The sequence below is a fragment of the Stigmatopora nigra genome, chromosome 11, assembly GCF_051989575.1.
Source record: "Stigmatopora nigra isolate UIUO_SnigA chromosome 11, RoL_Snig_1.1, whole genome shotgun sequence".
In the NCBI taxonomy this organism is placed as follows: Eukaryota; Metazoa; Chordata; class Actinopteri; order Syngnathiformes; family Syngnathidae; genus Stigmatopora; species Stigmatopora nigra.
In genome coordinates, this window is record NC_135518.1 from 1,427,316 (window position 1) to 1,441,027 (window position 13,712).

The 13,712-nt window shown below is 39.2% G+C and overlaps 2 protein-coding genes and 1 long non-coding RNA gene across 11 annotated transcripts in view; 2 read left to right on the top strand and 1 right to left on the bottom strand.

Moving 5' to 3' along the window:
- The window catches only part of LOC144204664 (uncharacterized), a 28,768-nt gene extending 22,260 nt beyond the window's left edge, over positions 1-6,508 (top strand). Inside the window, exons 7-8 of the mRNA XM_077728767.1 lie at positions 689-952; positions 1,300-6,508. Coding sequence (XP_077584893.1) covers positions 689-952; positions 1,300-1,476 — 441 coding nt within the window. The 3' untranslated portion in view covers positions 1,477-6,508. The remainder of the gene's footprint in view (positions 1-688; positions 953-1,299) is intronic.
- Positions 79-8,652, bottom strand: LOC144204665 (uncharacterized). 2 transcript variants are annotated; one of them, XR_013327939.1, is made up of 5 exons: positions 8,232-8,652; positions 7,923-7,994; positions 3,903-3,963; positions 2,719-3,702; positions 79-1,472 (listed from the first exon to the last, which is right to left on the bottom strand). It is a non-coding gene; the product is annotated as an uncharacterized LOC144204665 (long non-coding RNA). The 2 variants fall into 2 exon arrangements; XR_013327938.1 differs by having other exon boundaries at positions 2,719-3,963.
- The window catches only part of ttll4 (tubulin tyrosine ligase-like family, member 4), a 49,647-nt gene continuing 42,847 nt past the window's right edge, over positions 6,913-13,712 (top strand). For 2 of the 8 annotated variants that reach the window (XR_013327936.1, XM_077728762.1), the window contains exons 1-4: positions 6,914-7,087; positions 8,391-9,267; positions 12,285-12,711; positions 12,785-12,908. Coding sequence is in view for 6 of the 8 variants with exons in the window: in XM_077728762.1 (XP_077584888.1) it covers positions 8,869-9,267; positions 12,285-12,711; positions 12,785-12,908 (950 nt within the window). In the remaining 2 variants the exon portion in view is untranslated. Of the gene's footprint in view, positions 7,088-8,390; positions 9,268-12,284; positions 12,712-12,784; positions 12,909-13,712 lie in introns of all 8 variants that reach the window. The other 6 variants (XR_013327937.1, XM_077728759.1, XM_077728763.1 and 3 more) reach the window with 6 other exon arrangements.

Genomic DNA, 13,712 nt, shown 5'->3' on the forward strand with positions numbered 1-13,712 from the left:
CACGTCGCGTAGCGCGACGCGACCGGGGGAAAGTTTACCCAGATGCGGAGACGCCGAAAGAAAAGGGAGGCCGTTCCGTTGCATTTGATCCTTGATTTAATTAACTGGCAAAAACGTAACATAAACAACTTGGCTTGAAAAAACTTACTATGACAGAACTGAAACATGATATCCCACGATGCCGCGTGGCGTGGCGTCAAATGACGTAAGCATGACAACGAGGAACAAATCAGTCAATGTAACGACGATCAACACAACCCAAAATCCTTAAATAGCCAAGGAAATGCTATTCACATAATTGCAACAGCTGATAACAGTAATGACATCACACCAGGAGGGGCAACCGAGCCACTCCTGACAGTTTATGCAGACCACCGGTCAAAGAAACATGGAGGGTTGTTGTGAGACAGCCAATGAGAGCCCAGTAGAGTGTAGGGTGGTTAAAAAGTGAGAATCAATGCATCCGCGACAATATACGTATTCAAAATAAAATAACGGATAAGGAATTAATTTACATTTTGGGGGATTTCGTAACTTGCATCTTGTTTGAATCTAGAGGCACAATTTGCATGTAAAAACTTTTCATAACCTGAAAATTTCGTACCTAGAGGCATTCCGAAGTAGAGGTATGACTGTACAGGGAAGACTTTCATTTTACCTATTCATAATCACCTCCTTTTCCTTGCAGGCTGATCTGAAGGAACGTTACTCTGTCAATGAGCTGTTAACTGATCTGGCCGGCTGTATGGCAAGTCGCGTTTTCTTATTTGTAGATCAGAGTTACAGTGGTGTTTTGTCTAAAAGGTTGAGAAGCTCCCAGAAACATCTTAATGTAGTTCTGATCCAGAGAGAGATAATGTCAATTAAAAACTACCAGACCCAGGTAGACCACAGTTGGGAGGACAACACCTGGACTCATATCAGTCCATCAACCTGCTTGCTGGACCACCTGGTAAAGGCTTATTATATCTTTTTAAGAAACACAGTACACATTTTCTTGACAAATACAAATTGAGTAAAAACACAGCTTGAAGTTTGTAGCTCTTCAAACCACAGTTTTTCCATCAGAAGAATGTCACACGATCAGAAAAAGAGAAACAATGTCTTGGCATTTATATATAATATAATTAAAAGAACTTGTTGACAACTACTGCAATCACTGCTTAGGTCCTTTGATGGCAATAACAACAACACATTCATTAATTGCTTAGTAACTTAGTGTTAACATATGTTTTTTAATTAAATTAATTAATATGCATGTCGAATTTTCCAAATAACAATCTAACAACATTATTACAGAGTACTGGTGCTTCTCACTTTTTGGACCAGTGGGCTGGGATCTTAAACATCACCCTAGCAGGAGCTCCATGCAATGTCACACCACCATTAACCGAGAGCGAGATGCGCCGGTGGTACCAGGGATGTCAGAACCTGCCGACTGCACTCTGGCACAGGAAGTACCGAAGAATCAACTAAGAAAAGGGATGGATAACCTAAGAAATTAATAACACTCGGATAGTGAGAGAGAGTGTGAAAGACCTCACATGCACACAAAAATGCATATTAGCATTTACCCTATGCATTTTTGGTCAGAAAGTTGGTTCAGTGTGTGTATATTTAATATGTTAATGGTGTTTTGTGTGTTTTCTGTCCTTACGCTGAACCCGTACTGAAACCAAAGCTGTGACAGCTCATCCCAAGGGGTCTTCTGAACGCCATTTGTGTTGATGTGTATATGCAGGTTCAGCAAAAGGACAGACACTTAGGTCAGTGTGTATGCATGTGTTTGTGTGCACACACCTTGAACATTTCACAACCATTCATTGGTTTCTTACTTTTGTCAATGTTGTTATACTCTTTGCTTCCACTTTTTTTATCCAACCCAAATGACCTTTATTAATTGCAATATTACCAGATTTTAACATTAGAAGGAATTATATGGAAAAATTGTAGATCCAAGGGATTATGTTTCTTTAACACACGTGTAGCCCAAAATTATCGAAGTCAGATCATATATCAGGCTGTTTTCTTTAGCGGTGCATGTGTCCTTGGTTGCAAAACAGTGCTTTTGGATTTAATGTAAGCATTGACCTAGCTGATCCTGATTTGGAAGATGACTATAGACTGTTCTGTTTAAATTTAGGCATACTTGCGAAGTTAGGTTGTGTCATGCAAGAGAAGAATGGCAAAAGTAACAATTTGGTGTAAGAAAGTCTCTTTTTCGTGCGCTTTAGATGTAGTTTACATTCTGGCAATATTAGAATGTATGGTAAATTTTAAAATCCTGATTGTGATGAAAGGGTAGGAGAAGTGTAGTGATGTTTCCAGGTGCTTTAATCAATTGCTTATGGATCCCATTGGAAAAAATGTTACAATTTTATTTATAATTATTATTATTTCCCACTATGGTTTTCAGTTAAAATTCTCAAATACAACTTAACAGAAGATAATTCTCCTCAAAAATGCAAAGGAAACAAATGCTCAATAGGAAAAGAATTCCTGAGCAAATCTACACGACCACATTTTTTTCTCTTGTCCATAGAGGTGTTTAAAAGAGCTACAGACTTAACTGTATAAATGATAGCCTCTATCAATTGAATTATGAGTTGTGTCAGACAACTTCCAGGACTAGCAACGCTCAATATATAATTTATACATGAACTTCAACATAACGATTTTTCCACGTGCTTTTGTAATATATATACAGCACATACATACCTGCCTCGTAATGTCAGCGTTCACACGCCTGACTCTGGTGTGAGCAGGCGTGGGCTTGATTCCTCTATCTCTCTGTGTGCTCCACGACTGAGTGGCGGCCAGTCTAGGGTGCAGTCTGCCTTTCGCCAGAAGCCAACTGAGATAAGCTCCAGCAGTCTCTGCAATCAAATCACATACATTAACCAATGAGTCTGGCCATCAAGTATCGACCAGGGGGAGTGATTATGAGACCAACTTGTTACGGAGAATCACCACTTATAAGATTTTATATGCTATCCGAGTACAAATGAATTTTAATTTGCAGTGGAAGAGGCCAACGTCCTCCAAACATTTGAAACTTCTGTCCAAAGGAGTATCATTGTGATTTAGTAAGCTCCCTATGAGAGATGTTTCAATGCTGATCTTTTTACTTTCAATCATTCCATTCATTTTTGCTGACACCAATCCGTTACCGATCCCATGTTAGAATTTATCATCTTTTACAAATAATGTATGTATAAAAGTTTAATTTTAAAACTAGTCCTGGTGGTACCTCCTTACCCTGCTTACCACCTAGGCTCACTTTAATAAGACTATAATAAGAAATCTTTTATTTTATACCATCCTCTGTTACTCTCATTAGTTTCTAAGGAGAAATATTCCCACTCAGCAGACTGCTTAGTGGTTTGACTTACTGCAGTCGAAAATCTCGATGGTACCTGAAAACACACGCTACTACTGGATCGTATCAAATTTTGTGACAAAATGTGATACTGTCTAAGACTACAAAAATAGCCAAAATAATATCGGATCAGGACGTCCCTAAGCCCTACTTTACCTGCCCTATCCTTTAATTTTTTTCAAAACATTTTCCATTCCTAATGGGGTCATCATTAAAGTTGATGATGATGTTAAGTTATTGCGCAGGACCCTGCAAGAATCCTTCCGGAAGTCTATGAAGGCTTGATGCACAAAAATGGGAAAGTTTGTGGAACTTCAGTGGATCTGCAATGAAGGGAAGAAAATTAGAAAAATAGGTTTGAAATATAATATATAATGTTTTGTTCCATTCTTGCAGTTTTTCTGACATATCCAAATGGGAACTCACCTGTTTGTTTTCCTCAATGTACAAACAATCTAAACAAATCATTGAATGTGTTTGTAATTGCTTGAAGCATGTTGCATATATTTGTTGAAGTACTTACTATTCAGAATTATTGGTTGGCAGTTGACTGGTGACCGGCTTATCGCAATGGAACAAGCATTCTAGGAAAGGACAAACAAAGAAAGTCTATCTCATCTGATTTTCTGAACCGCTTTATCCTCATTAGGGACGTTTGTGCTGCAGCATATCCCAGCTGTCTCCGGGCCAGGGGAGGGGGACACCCTGAATCAGTGGCCAGCCGATCGCAGGGCACAAGTAGACGGACAACCTTGCACTCGCACACCGATACCTAGGGGCAATTTAGAGTGTCCAATCAGTCTACCATGCATGCAGGCCCGGAGAGAAGATGAAAACTCCACACTGATGGACATGACCTGGATTTGAACCTTGGACCCCAGAGCTGTGAGACCAACGCGTTAACCACTCATCCCATCGGGCCACAAACAAAGTCAAGGAGACAAAATGATAATAGATTTTTACTTCAGCTTTTAAAACATAGAAGTGTTTTTTTTTCTCGTCATGAATAAAGGAAGACAAGCGTGTGATGTTGAGATCATGGAAGGTGGAGACAAAATTGGCCCGGAATGATCATGATTAAGATATGAAGAAGTGAGACTGCCCTCACTGCGACACCGGAAGGCCATGGCTTTTTAATAAGGGAACTACTTCTGTGTGCACAAATGCTGAATCTCTTGAATTTATGTACATACTACACACTTTTATAGGAACACATATCACATATTGTGTTTTCTTATTATTATAATCTATTGAATTAATCCATCCTGCACATGAAAAATAGAAACCAGAAACATTTCACCTAAGAACAAGTGAGAAGTGAATATAATGGGAATTGGGCAATCCTAACCAAATGACTAATCCAAGTATTTGACCTGACTTTTTGCACTTGGATTTGAGATCGAATTTCACAAATTGATCCCCCTATTGCTCATTTAACTCATTCAGAGATATGTCAATGAATCCTTCTGGCAACATATGAGACTTATTTTTGTCAATGCTTGTTTCCATATTCTAGATTCTAGAAACGTTTTCCCTACATCTTCTAGATACTAGAAGATGCAGGAAAACATTTCCAAATGTTCAAACTGACAAATAGGACCATATACCAATATTGAGTTTGAAAAGTAGCAGTACAATTCACTAATGTGTAGAGATTATAAAATGGATATTAAGCAGGAATATTTCTAAATGCATTCACTACTTCACAATATCTAATAAATAGAGATATTATAGCGACTTGTACACTATATCTGCCCTTCACTATGCAGTGCTTGTTCTTTTCTGCCAACTCGTAACTCCGCATATTAATGGGACGACCCTTAATAAGAAATATTTATCTTCTTCCCAATAGGCTGCTTTCAGTTTCTAACTTCACATTTGTCACTCCCATTTGGGTTTTCTGATTAGGATTTGTGGATATTGGAGCAGTACTGAATTGTTTTTTCTTCAGGCTTGTCATTGTAAACTTGCTTTCATCTATAGCTGCTACCCAATATCCATTTGTTTTCTCCCATTTGGTCACTAATGATTTGCTGGTTAAGTTAATTTGGAACAGTATGGAAATGCAAGTCACATTGCTGATGTGAACTGTCCAACAGTACTGATGTGTCACTGTTGATTGGTTACTTTTTAATGACTACCTTTTGATTGCTCACATTTTACATATTGGATACCATAGTTGAAACGGATTGTTCATTCTTTGCCATCTTCCAGTTTATCAAGATAAGAAAAAAACATCACATTATGTGTTTCATTGCATTTTCTACCAGATCTGTTTTTTCAATACTGTATTCACAGAGAAGCACCATTTCTCTTTGTCAGGCTCCCCAGGTCACTCATATAGTTTTACTCCAAACCCTAACCATTGACAGTGACACTCAGCGCCAATATCGGATGTTTTAGTTGGTTGGGATGGGCTTTAGCACTCTCTCATTGTGGGAATTATCAGTTGGGAAAATGAAAGAATGAATGGATGGATGGACAGATCGATGGATGGATGAATTATTCGCAAATGTCTGATAGCGTAATGTATGTTATAGATCCGTTCAATTAAAGGCATCTCTGCCGATAACCTGTCTATACCTCAGCCACATTTAGATTAAGTGCACTTTGGATATCAGTAGTGTTTTTATTAATCAATTTTTGTAATAAAACATGCATTCTTCCTACTGTGACCTCAAAGAAATAAATAATGAAGAGAACAAAGAACGGTCAGGTGGTCAAGGTGAAGATGCTTCAGGAAGAAAAAAGTTGCGCAAACTAAAATGCTCATGCAGGCTAGAAACCACTTTATTATGAATTAATAAAAAGGCAAATGTGTTACTGGCTGGCCTGTCAGACGCAGCAAAGCATCAACCTGGGAGGCAGACATGATGTACTTAGATATTTTAAGATAATTAATAAATTAAAGATTCTCGAAGTGATATCTGTTCTGCTTCAGACACCGCGGTCAACACAAAGCAATGGAATGGTACACATCAAACAATTTCCTTTGGATTCTCGTACGCGTTGAGTGGTTCCTCTGATTTCAATGAATGTTTCAGTGGATATTGTCTTTTAGGTATCATCATTAAAAGAAATCTAGTAACTCTCTGTCCAATACCCATCATTTCTACCATAATAATAAATGGAATGATTGGTCTGAAGTGTCCCTTCTTCTCCCAGCACTTTTGTCCAGCTCAGGATTTCCCACAGAATTGAGGTGTTGCTCTTTCAGCTTTGTATTATTCAATGCTAATCCTATGAGCATAGCTGAATGGTTTCAAAAAAATAAATAGGAGAAAGAAACCAGGCTGATAGAACAAAGAAAGTTGTAAAAACATAAATTACAAGTAAAAAGTATAAATTACAAAGTAAAGTAAAAAGGAATTTATTAAGACATTAAAATGTAATTAAAAAATAATAGTAATTTATTATGGAAGATTGATGCACCACATACTTGATACATTACTGCTTTCTGGTGGTTACACTAATGATCAAAAGCATTGTAATGGCTCTGACGTGCTTTAGTGACGTTAAAGAGCAAGCTGAGGGCGCTGCCACAAACTCACGAGGCGGAAATCTGGCGATCTGAGTAGACGATCTTTGTCCGTGATGCGTCACTACTGGTATCTTCAGACATGAGGAAGTATGATAAGACACTCCTCTCGGGGCGAGAAAGAGGAAACACGGAGCAACGTGCTGCCCTTTTTCATTTTGTCCAAATTGGTAAATTTAACATTTCTATCCTTAACTCTAGTATTAAAGGGAGTGTCCCAGGCTATTGCTATCGTGGAACCTTTTTATCTCGATGTATCTTTTGTCTTGTCGTAACGTTTATAAACACACGTTTGAAAGCTAGTTTAAATGGGGAAGCTAGCTACTTACTCGTGTAAAAATCCGAGGCGAGGCACAGGTGTCTGATAAAGTTCGACCTCAAATGTGGTGCTAACATTGCCATATTGCTCTAGGTCTTGTTACACTCGTCTTTTAAACGTATCGGTCTTGAGCAAATATTATTATTACTAAGTCAATTTTATTTATGCAGCGCTTAAACAAGCATAAAACAATACATGAGATTTCAAATGGATATATTTCTCGTTAGCTCCTATCAAACAGCGCTATTTTGGAATTTTGGTAGATTATTTTCGTATCCTTATTTAAAAAAAGGTTTAAGGCTGGAATTAAGCGGGCGTTAGTCATCACAGATGGTGTCCTCGTATAATACGAATGTTATAGGGCAGTACATTTTTGGTGAAAAACAAAAGATGAAACAAAAATAAATATACCAATAATTGACTTAACCTTCGACACGTGTTTGTGTGTGTGTGTGTGTGTGTGTGTGTTGTAGCAGCAGGTGGCAGAATAAACTAAAATTGTACTCAAGTAAAATTAAAGTAAACATAATCTTCCCCAAAAATCACCCATAATATACTGTATATTAAATATCCATTAATTGATTACACCTGATTTTTGTTGAAAAAAAAAAAAACAAGCTGCAGTGGATGCAGGTTTTTATTCCAACCGATAAATAAGATAGGTTTTAACCAATCTGGTGTCTTACCTGTCCATGCTGGATCAATTGGAACAAAAAAGAGCTTTCACTCCATCCCTTAGTGGAATAGTTTGGAGACTCCTGCTTTAAATAATAAGCAAATGAACATAGGATCAAACAACAAAATTATGTTTGTCAAAATCTTGGCTTATTTTATAACAGAGAAGATGCGAACGTCTTTTGCAGGCTTAGTGAAAGTGAAACATGCAACAAGGTCATTATTTTTGTTTTCAACACCGGAGACAATTACTATTGCCATTTTTTCAATTTCATTTTAACCTTCAAGGACTTGAGGTTGCATATAAAAGTTATACTCACGGTGAAGATTTTTGTGAAAGAAAAAAACAAAACTTTCCATTCTGTGCAGATGTGATGACCTAAAGCACACTTACTAAAACTAAGAGAATTCTGTTGAAGTATTTTTCCTAAACCTGTTTGTTGGTAGGCCATTTCTAAACCAATGTCTTATTTTTACAGTGACCCAAGCTTGGAGGCTATTCAACTATCCACCTGTTCTGTGTTCTGGGAAAAACAATCATATGAGGGTGGATCATAGGAAATCGGCCAAACCTCCTCGTATTTATGCCCGCCCTCTTTCTTTGTATTCTGAACACCTTCAGAAAAACAAGTCATTTTGGATTCTGAAACCCTTTAGGAAAACACGAACGGTATAGAGAAAAGAATGCATTTGTATGTGTGAACACGTCCAGAAAACACGTGATGCTTTCTCATCACCAGCAGTCCCTTGACCTCGTCTTTGCAAGCATTTTAGCTTGACATGTAGTGATGGTTGCTCTCGTTGAGCAGCAACTCACAAGAACTTCCTGCTCCAAAAAATCCAGGATATTATCAAGCTTGGTCAATTTGAGCTGACATCTCCCAATACCTCAAGAGTTTTTTCAAAGGATAATAATTTGTCTTAGTCTGTGTGTGCGTGTGTGTGTGTGTGGGGGGCATGTTTAACAATACATTGCCCTGTGCTGATGGAAGGGCCCAGGCATGCTTCGAGGCACACACTTCTCTCAGTTTGTCGGTCAACACTGACCCAAAAGATATTTTGACCATTCAAGTGCCTTTTCACAACCAAGAGCACGCCAAGGTTCCTGGCTCTTCCTCCACTCCGAAGCACGGGAACATCACAAAATCCCAATCTGCAGCCTTGCCAGGCCAACCATTAATGTTTGATGACATTCCAAGTGCAATCAAGATAACAGGAGTGATGCCAATCGTAAGCAGCGTCATGGAGACTGGCGACCATTCTTCTTTCATGCTGAAACAAGAAATCTTGAATGTTCCGGGTCGCACGATGCATCCAGTCCAAGAATGTCTCTCAATGCAGCAGAATGTGTTTGAGGTACCAAATACAATTTAGAATAACTAACTAAGTAGACTTGCATATGTCCAGAAAAAAATCTACCTTCACAAAAATCACAATCTTTACTTTTAATTTTGGTTGAAATGGTCTTTATTTGATATACATTAACAATTTGCCATTTGCTCTTCATAGCATCTGCCACAAGGAGGAAAAAAGAATATTAGAATAAACCAACTGCCAAAAAGGTTTTCTTTAAAGTTGAACTGAAAATATACCGCAACTTTCAAACTTATTATGCAATACAATTTTTGAATGCAAAGTTCCTCATAAAAAGTGCTAAAGTTCAGAGCATTGTATGTAACCCAGGTTAAAGTTACTTTGTGTAGAACCTATTTCCTTGAGAAGCATCACCTGAAAATGCAACCGAAAAATCTTTGAAGTTACCGGTCTTGGGGATATTCCTTTTTTTTTGTCTTTTTATGTTAGCAGATCATTCATTACACCCTAGAGCTGCCATCCTCGGGAAACCCATTTCAGGAGTACCCTTGTCCCATTTCCAGAGTATTTCCAGAGTGAATGCAGTTCACGCAAAATCGATATAAAATGTAAAAAAAACCAAGCGTAGGACAGTTTAAATAAAACTTAATATGTTTTTACATTAATTAAAATATTGTTGTTTTCAAACTATTGAAAAAGTACAGCATAATGAAAATAAGTTAATTTTTATTTTTGGGTTCTTCTACTTGTGTTTTACAGTCAGTTATTCCAATATGTGTCAGGCTGCAGTCACGCTTGCATGTTGTGCAATGTGCAAATGTCCGTCCTTTTGGAGACGATTGCCACGCTGAAGTTACTCACACAAGACGAATCATTCGTCAGAACTTGTAACCCAGATGATGTTTTACCTAATTCTTCTGGTTAACAGGGCTGTTGAATTAAGATAGCGGAAAGCGTAGCAATGGTGTGAATTTCAAGGCTTTTAGACCTGCAATTTGGTACTTTTCAGAAATCAGCCGCCCCGGGCGTTCCGCCGCCCCCGGGCGGTGGAACGCCCGGGGGCGGCGGAACGCCCGGGGCGGCTGATTTCTGAAAAGTACCAAATTGCAGGTCTAAAAGCCTTGAAATTCACACCATTGCTACGCTTTCCGCTATCTTAATTCAACAGCCCTGTTAACCAGAAGAATGCCCGGGGTATGATTGTTGTATGATCCTCGTGGTAGGTTTTATTTTCCTCACCATAGGGATGTAGGTGGGGATCAGATGGACCAGGCTGTGGTCTGAGCGGCCCAGTGGGGGTAGGGGGACTGAGCTGTATGCCTCCTATGTGTTGGCATACAGCAGGTCCAGAGTTATTTGTTCCCTGGTGTGGCACTTCCCACACTGAGTGAAGGTGGGGAGAGTAGAAGCCAAGGGAGCATGGTTAAAATCACCAGAGATAAGGAGAGACTGGGGGTCTGACATCTGTAGCCGGTTTACAGTAGCAAGATGCAGCCTGCGACCCACTGCTGTATCGGCCAAAGGAGGTGTATATGCAGTTATTACGATAGCGTGCGAGAACACCCCCCCTCCCCCCAGGATGTAAAACGGCCTGATGCTAACAGCCACTAGTTCCATATCTTGATAGTCTCCATAATCGAGTGCAAAGTTGCTCCTTCACAGTAATATGCCTGGGGCTGCACATCTACTATTAATAAAAACAGCTAGTCCCCCACCTTTCTTCCTACCGCTCTCCTCAGCATCTTTGTCCGCCCTCACCAGCTGAAAGCCGTCCAAGGAGACGAGAGAGTCTGGTCTTAGCCTATTAGAATTCAAGATGGCAGCGCGCTCGGGCGCAGCGGCTCATTGCTCTCCAGTTCGTTCGTTGAAAGGCAAGACACCCAATTTCGCAGCTTACTACGGACGGACCTTCGATATCCCCAAAAACATCCGGAGACCTCCGGGATCTCCGGGGATATCCAACCCACCCAAAGTACGCCGTAGACGGCGAAGAGAAAGGAGGCAGGGGAGCGGATGCCGGGGCGGCCATTATGGCTAAGCTAAGCTACGACAACAACCACTCCGAGCCCCACTTTCTAGTATCTTTTTGACAAACGCCCGATCCATTACCCACAATTTTTGGCATGGATCTGCCCTCTACAGGCGAACTGAGGGAGGGTAAGTAAGAAGACAGTGAGAGGTAAGTGATACATTTTATTCTTGTTAGCATCGGTGAGGCAACTTGCAGTCACCGGATTGATGGCGCTCAAGAGGTGATGCGATGTTTCCATCGTGGCGGAGTGCTAACAAGTCTGAATATGTCAGTTAAGGGGTCTTGCCTGAGATGGCGGGCCTGTGGAGAAGCACTATACAATTTCGTCATACGCAGCTGAAGGTATGATGACTACTAGGCTTTTTGTCAAGTCAATGATGACGACAATGCCTATGTCTGATTATTATTAAGCAAAGACTCAAGGACTTAAGTGATGCACATAATGCAGATTTTCCGATATTGTTGTTGTTGTTTGGGAAGCGCCGTTAGCTGTTCCATCTTATTGGGAAGAGATCTTACGTTCCCCATAATAGATGGAATGCTGGGTCTGAAGTAAAGTAAAGTAACAAGTAAAATCTTAAGAGACCAAAAAATGTAAAAATAGGATAAAAGCTGTAAAAACAATAAGAGTGAAGGTTTAGGCAGCTACTGCAACAAGCAGCCGCTCTGAACGGCGCCTATGATGCAATATATATGACTTTACTTGTGTATGGGACCCCTCAGGGATGTTTTTACATTTTAAATTTAGAAGCCCACGAAGTCACTTAAAAAAATGATCAAAAGTACCATTGGGGTATTACATCAAATCGTCCTCAGACGGAAGTGGCCACCGAACTTGGAATCCTGCTTAGACACATTCGAAACAAGATGGGTGTATTTAGAGTTAAACAGAAATCACATAGAAATAGACATATTTTGAATAAATTTCTTTGATTCATGAAGCAAAACACGAACTCAGAAACTTAGGTTATCAAAAGAACGGCTATCTGATCTAAAAGCTCTTTTTTGTTATTTTTTGTCCTCTCAGCCTGAAGCTCCAGACCTTTCTTCCACACCATCAGTGCCTTGTATTTGCATTATCCCTTGTCAAGATCAAGATGAAAAGATGGGAAAGGATATCTCCAGCTTCAAAGACCAAGTTGAAATGAGCAAGATTCGTCCGGTGATATATTCCAAAAAGCGGAACTCAGTCGCAAAGTTCAGTCAAACACAAAACAGAGATGCTAAATTAGCTCTGATAAATAATCCTCTTCAAGTCATAGGTGCTTTCCCACCGCTTTTTAGTGTTAAACCTTTAATGGGGGGAGGACCGAATGCACATACAAATTTCCCTGAAAGTTCACTGGACATGAATAAAATTTTATGTCGGAAGCTTAATGGTCACATGTCAAATGTCCTCAGTGACAGTACAGCACAAAAGAAACAACATGGACCGTCAGATATAAAACTCCCCGGTAATAAGAACTTGAACAGTGTTTGCACATTTCATACATGGTCCTCATACTCAACCACTGTGTTTCTCTTCAGGAGCTCCAATGGGCTTAGTGACCAAGATTGATGACATAAAACTGACAGAGCTGCCACAAACTGACTGCGTCACATCTTTATTCTTGTCCTCCACCCCTCATCACTGTGAAGCAAGAGATGCTCAGTAAGTATTCTACACCACTGACTTAAAGCAATGATTTATATTATAAAATATTTAAGTATTTAGTCTTGTTCCAAAGTTCAAGTCAGTACTTTTGGATAAAACCTCAATTGGCAGGCAATGACAGTTCCAGCATTTATTGTAATTGTTAACCATAATTTGCACCTAGTTACAGGCATTTTGGCATACTGTACTACTATCATAAACTGCCCCAGATGTCTCATGTTTGGAGGGTGCTTGCTATTGATGCCATATTTCTGTAAGTCATAAAATAAATGTTTGTCTAAATTAATAAATCTACTTCATCCATAAATAATTTTCTTCAGTTTTAAGATTGACTAAAATGTGTGATGCTACCTTCGGATCATTGCTTTCAGCTCACTTATATACAGACACTCCCCTACTTACGAACGAGTTACGTTCCGAGCGATTGTTCATACGTTGCATTTGTTCGTAAGTTGATTCGGTGCTATATTTTGTATTATAATTTATGTTTAAGGCCTATATAAGTATATTGAAGTTTTATATAAGTGCATTTGTATGTTTTGGCTTGTATAAGTAACCAGCTTTGTTTTGTACTGAAAAAAACTTAATAAAATGGAGAGAATACATACAGTACTGTATACATACATGAGAGATGGAAAGAGAGATTTACTAGAAACCTGCCGAAAGAAACTATCTAATGACGATTACAGTTTTCTTTTTTTTTTTCGATCATAAATGCAGTAACACTGTATGGCATCATTCAATTGATTTGCAACCTTTGTGCAACGTTCAATATTTGGGTCCTGCTGCCCGATCTTTGTT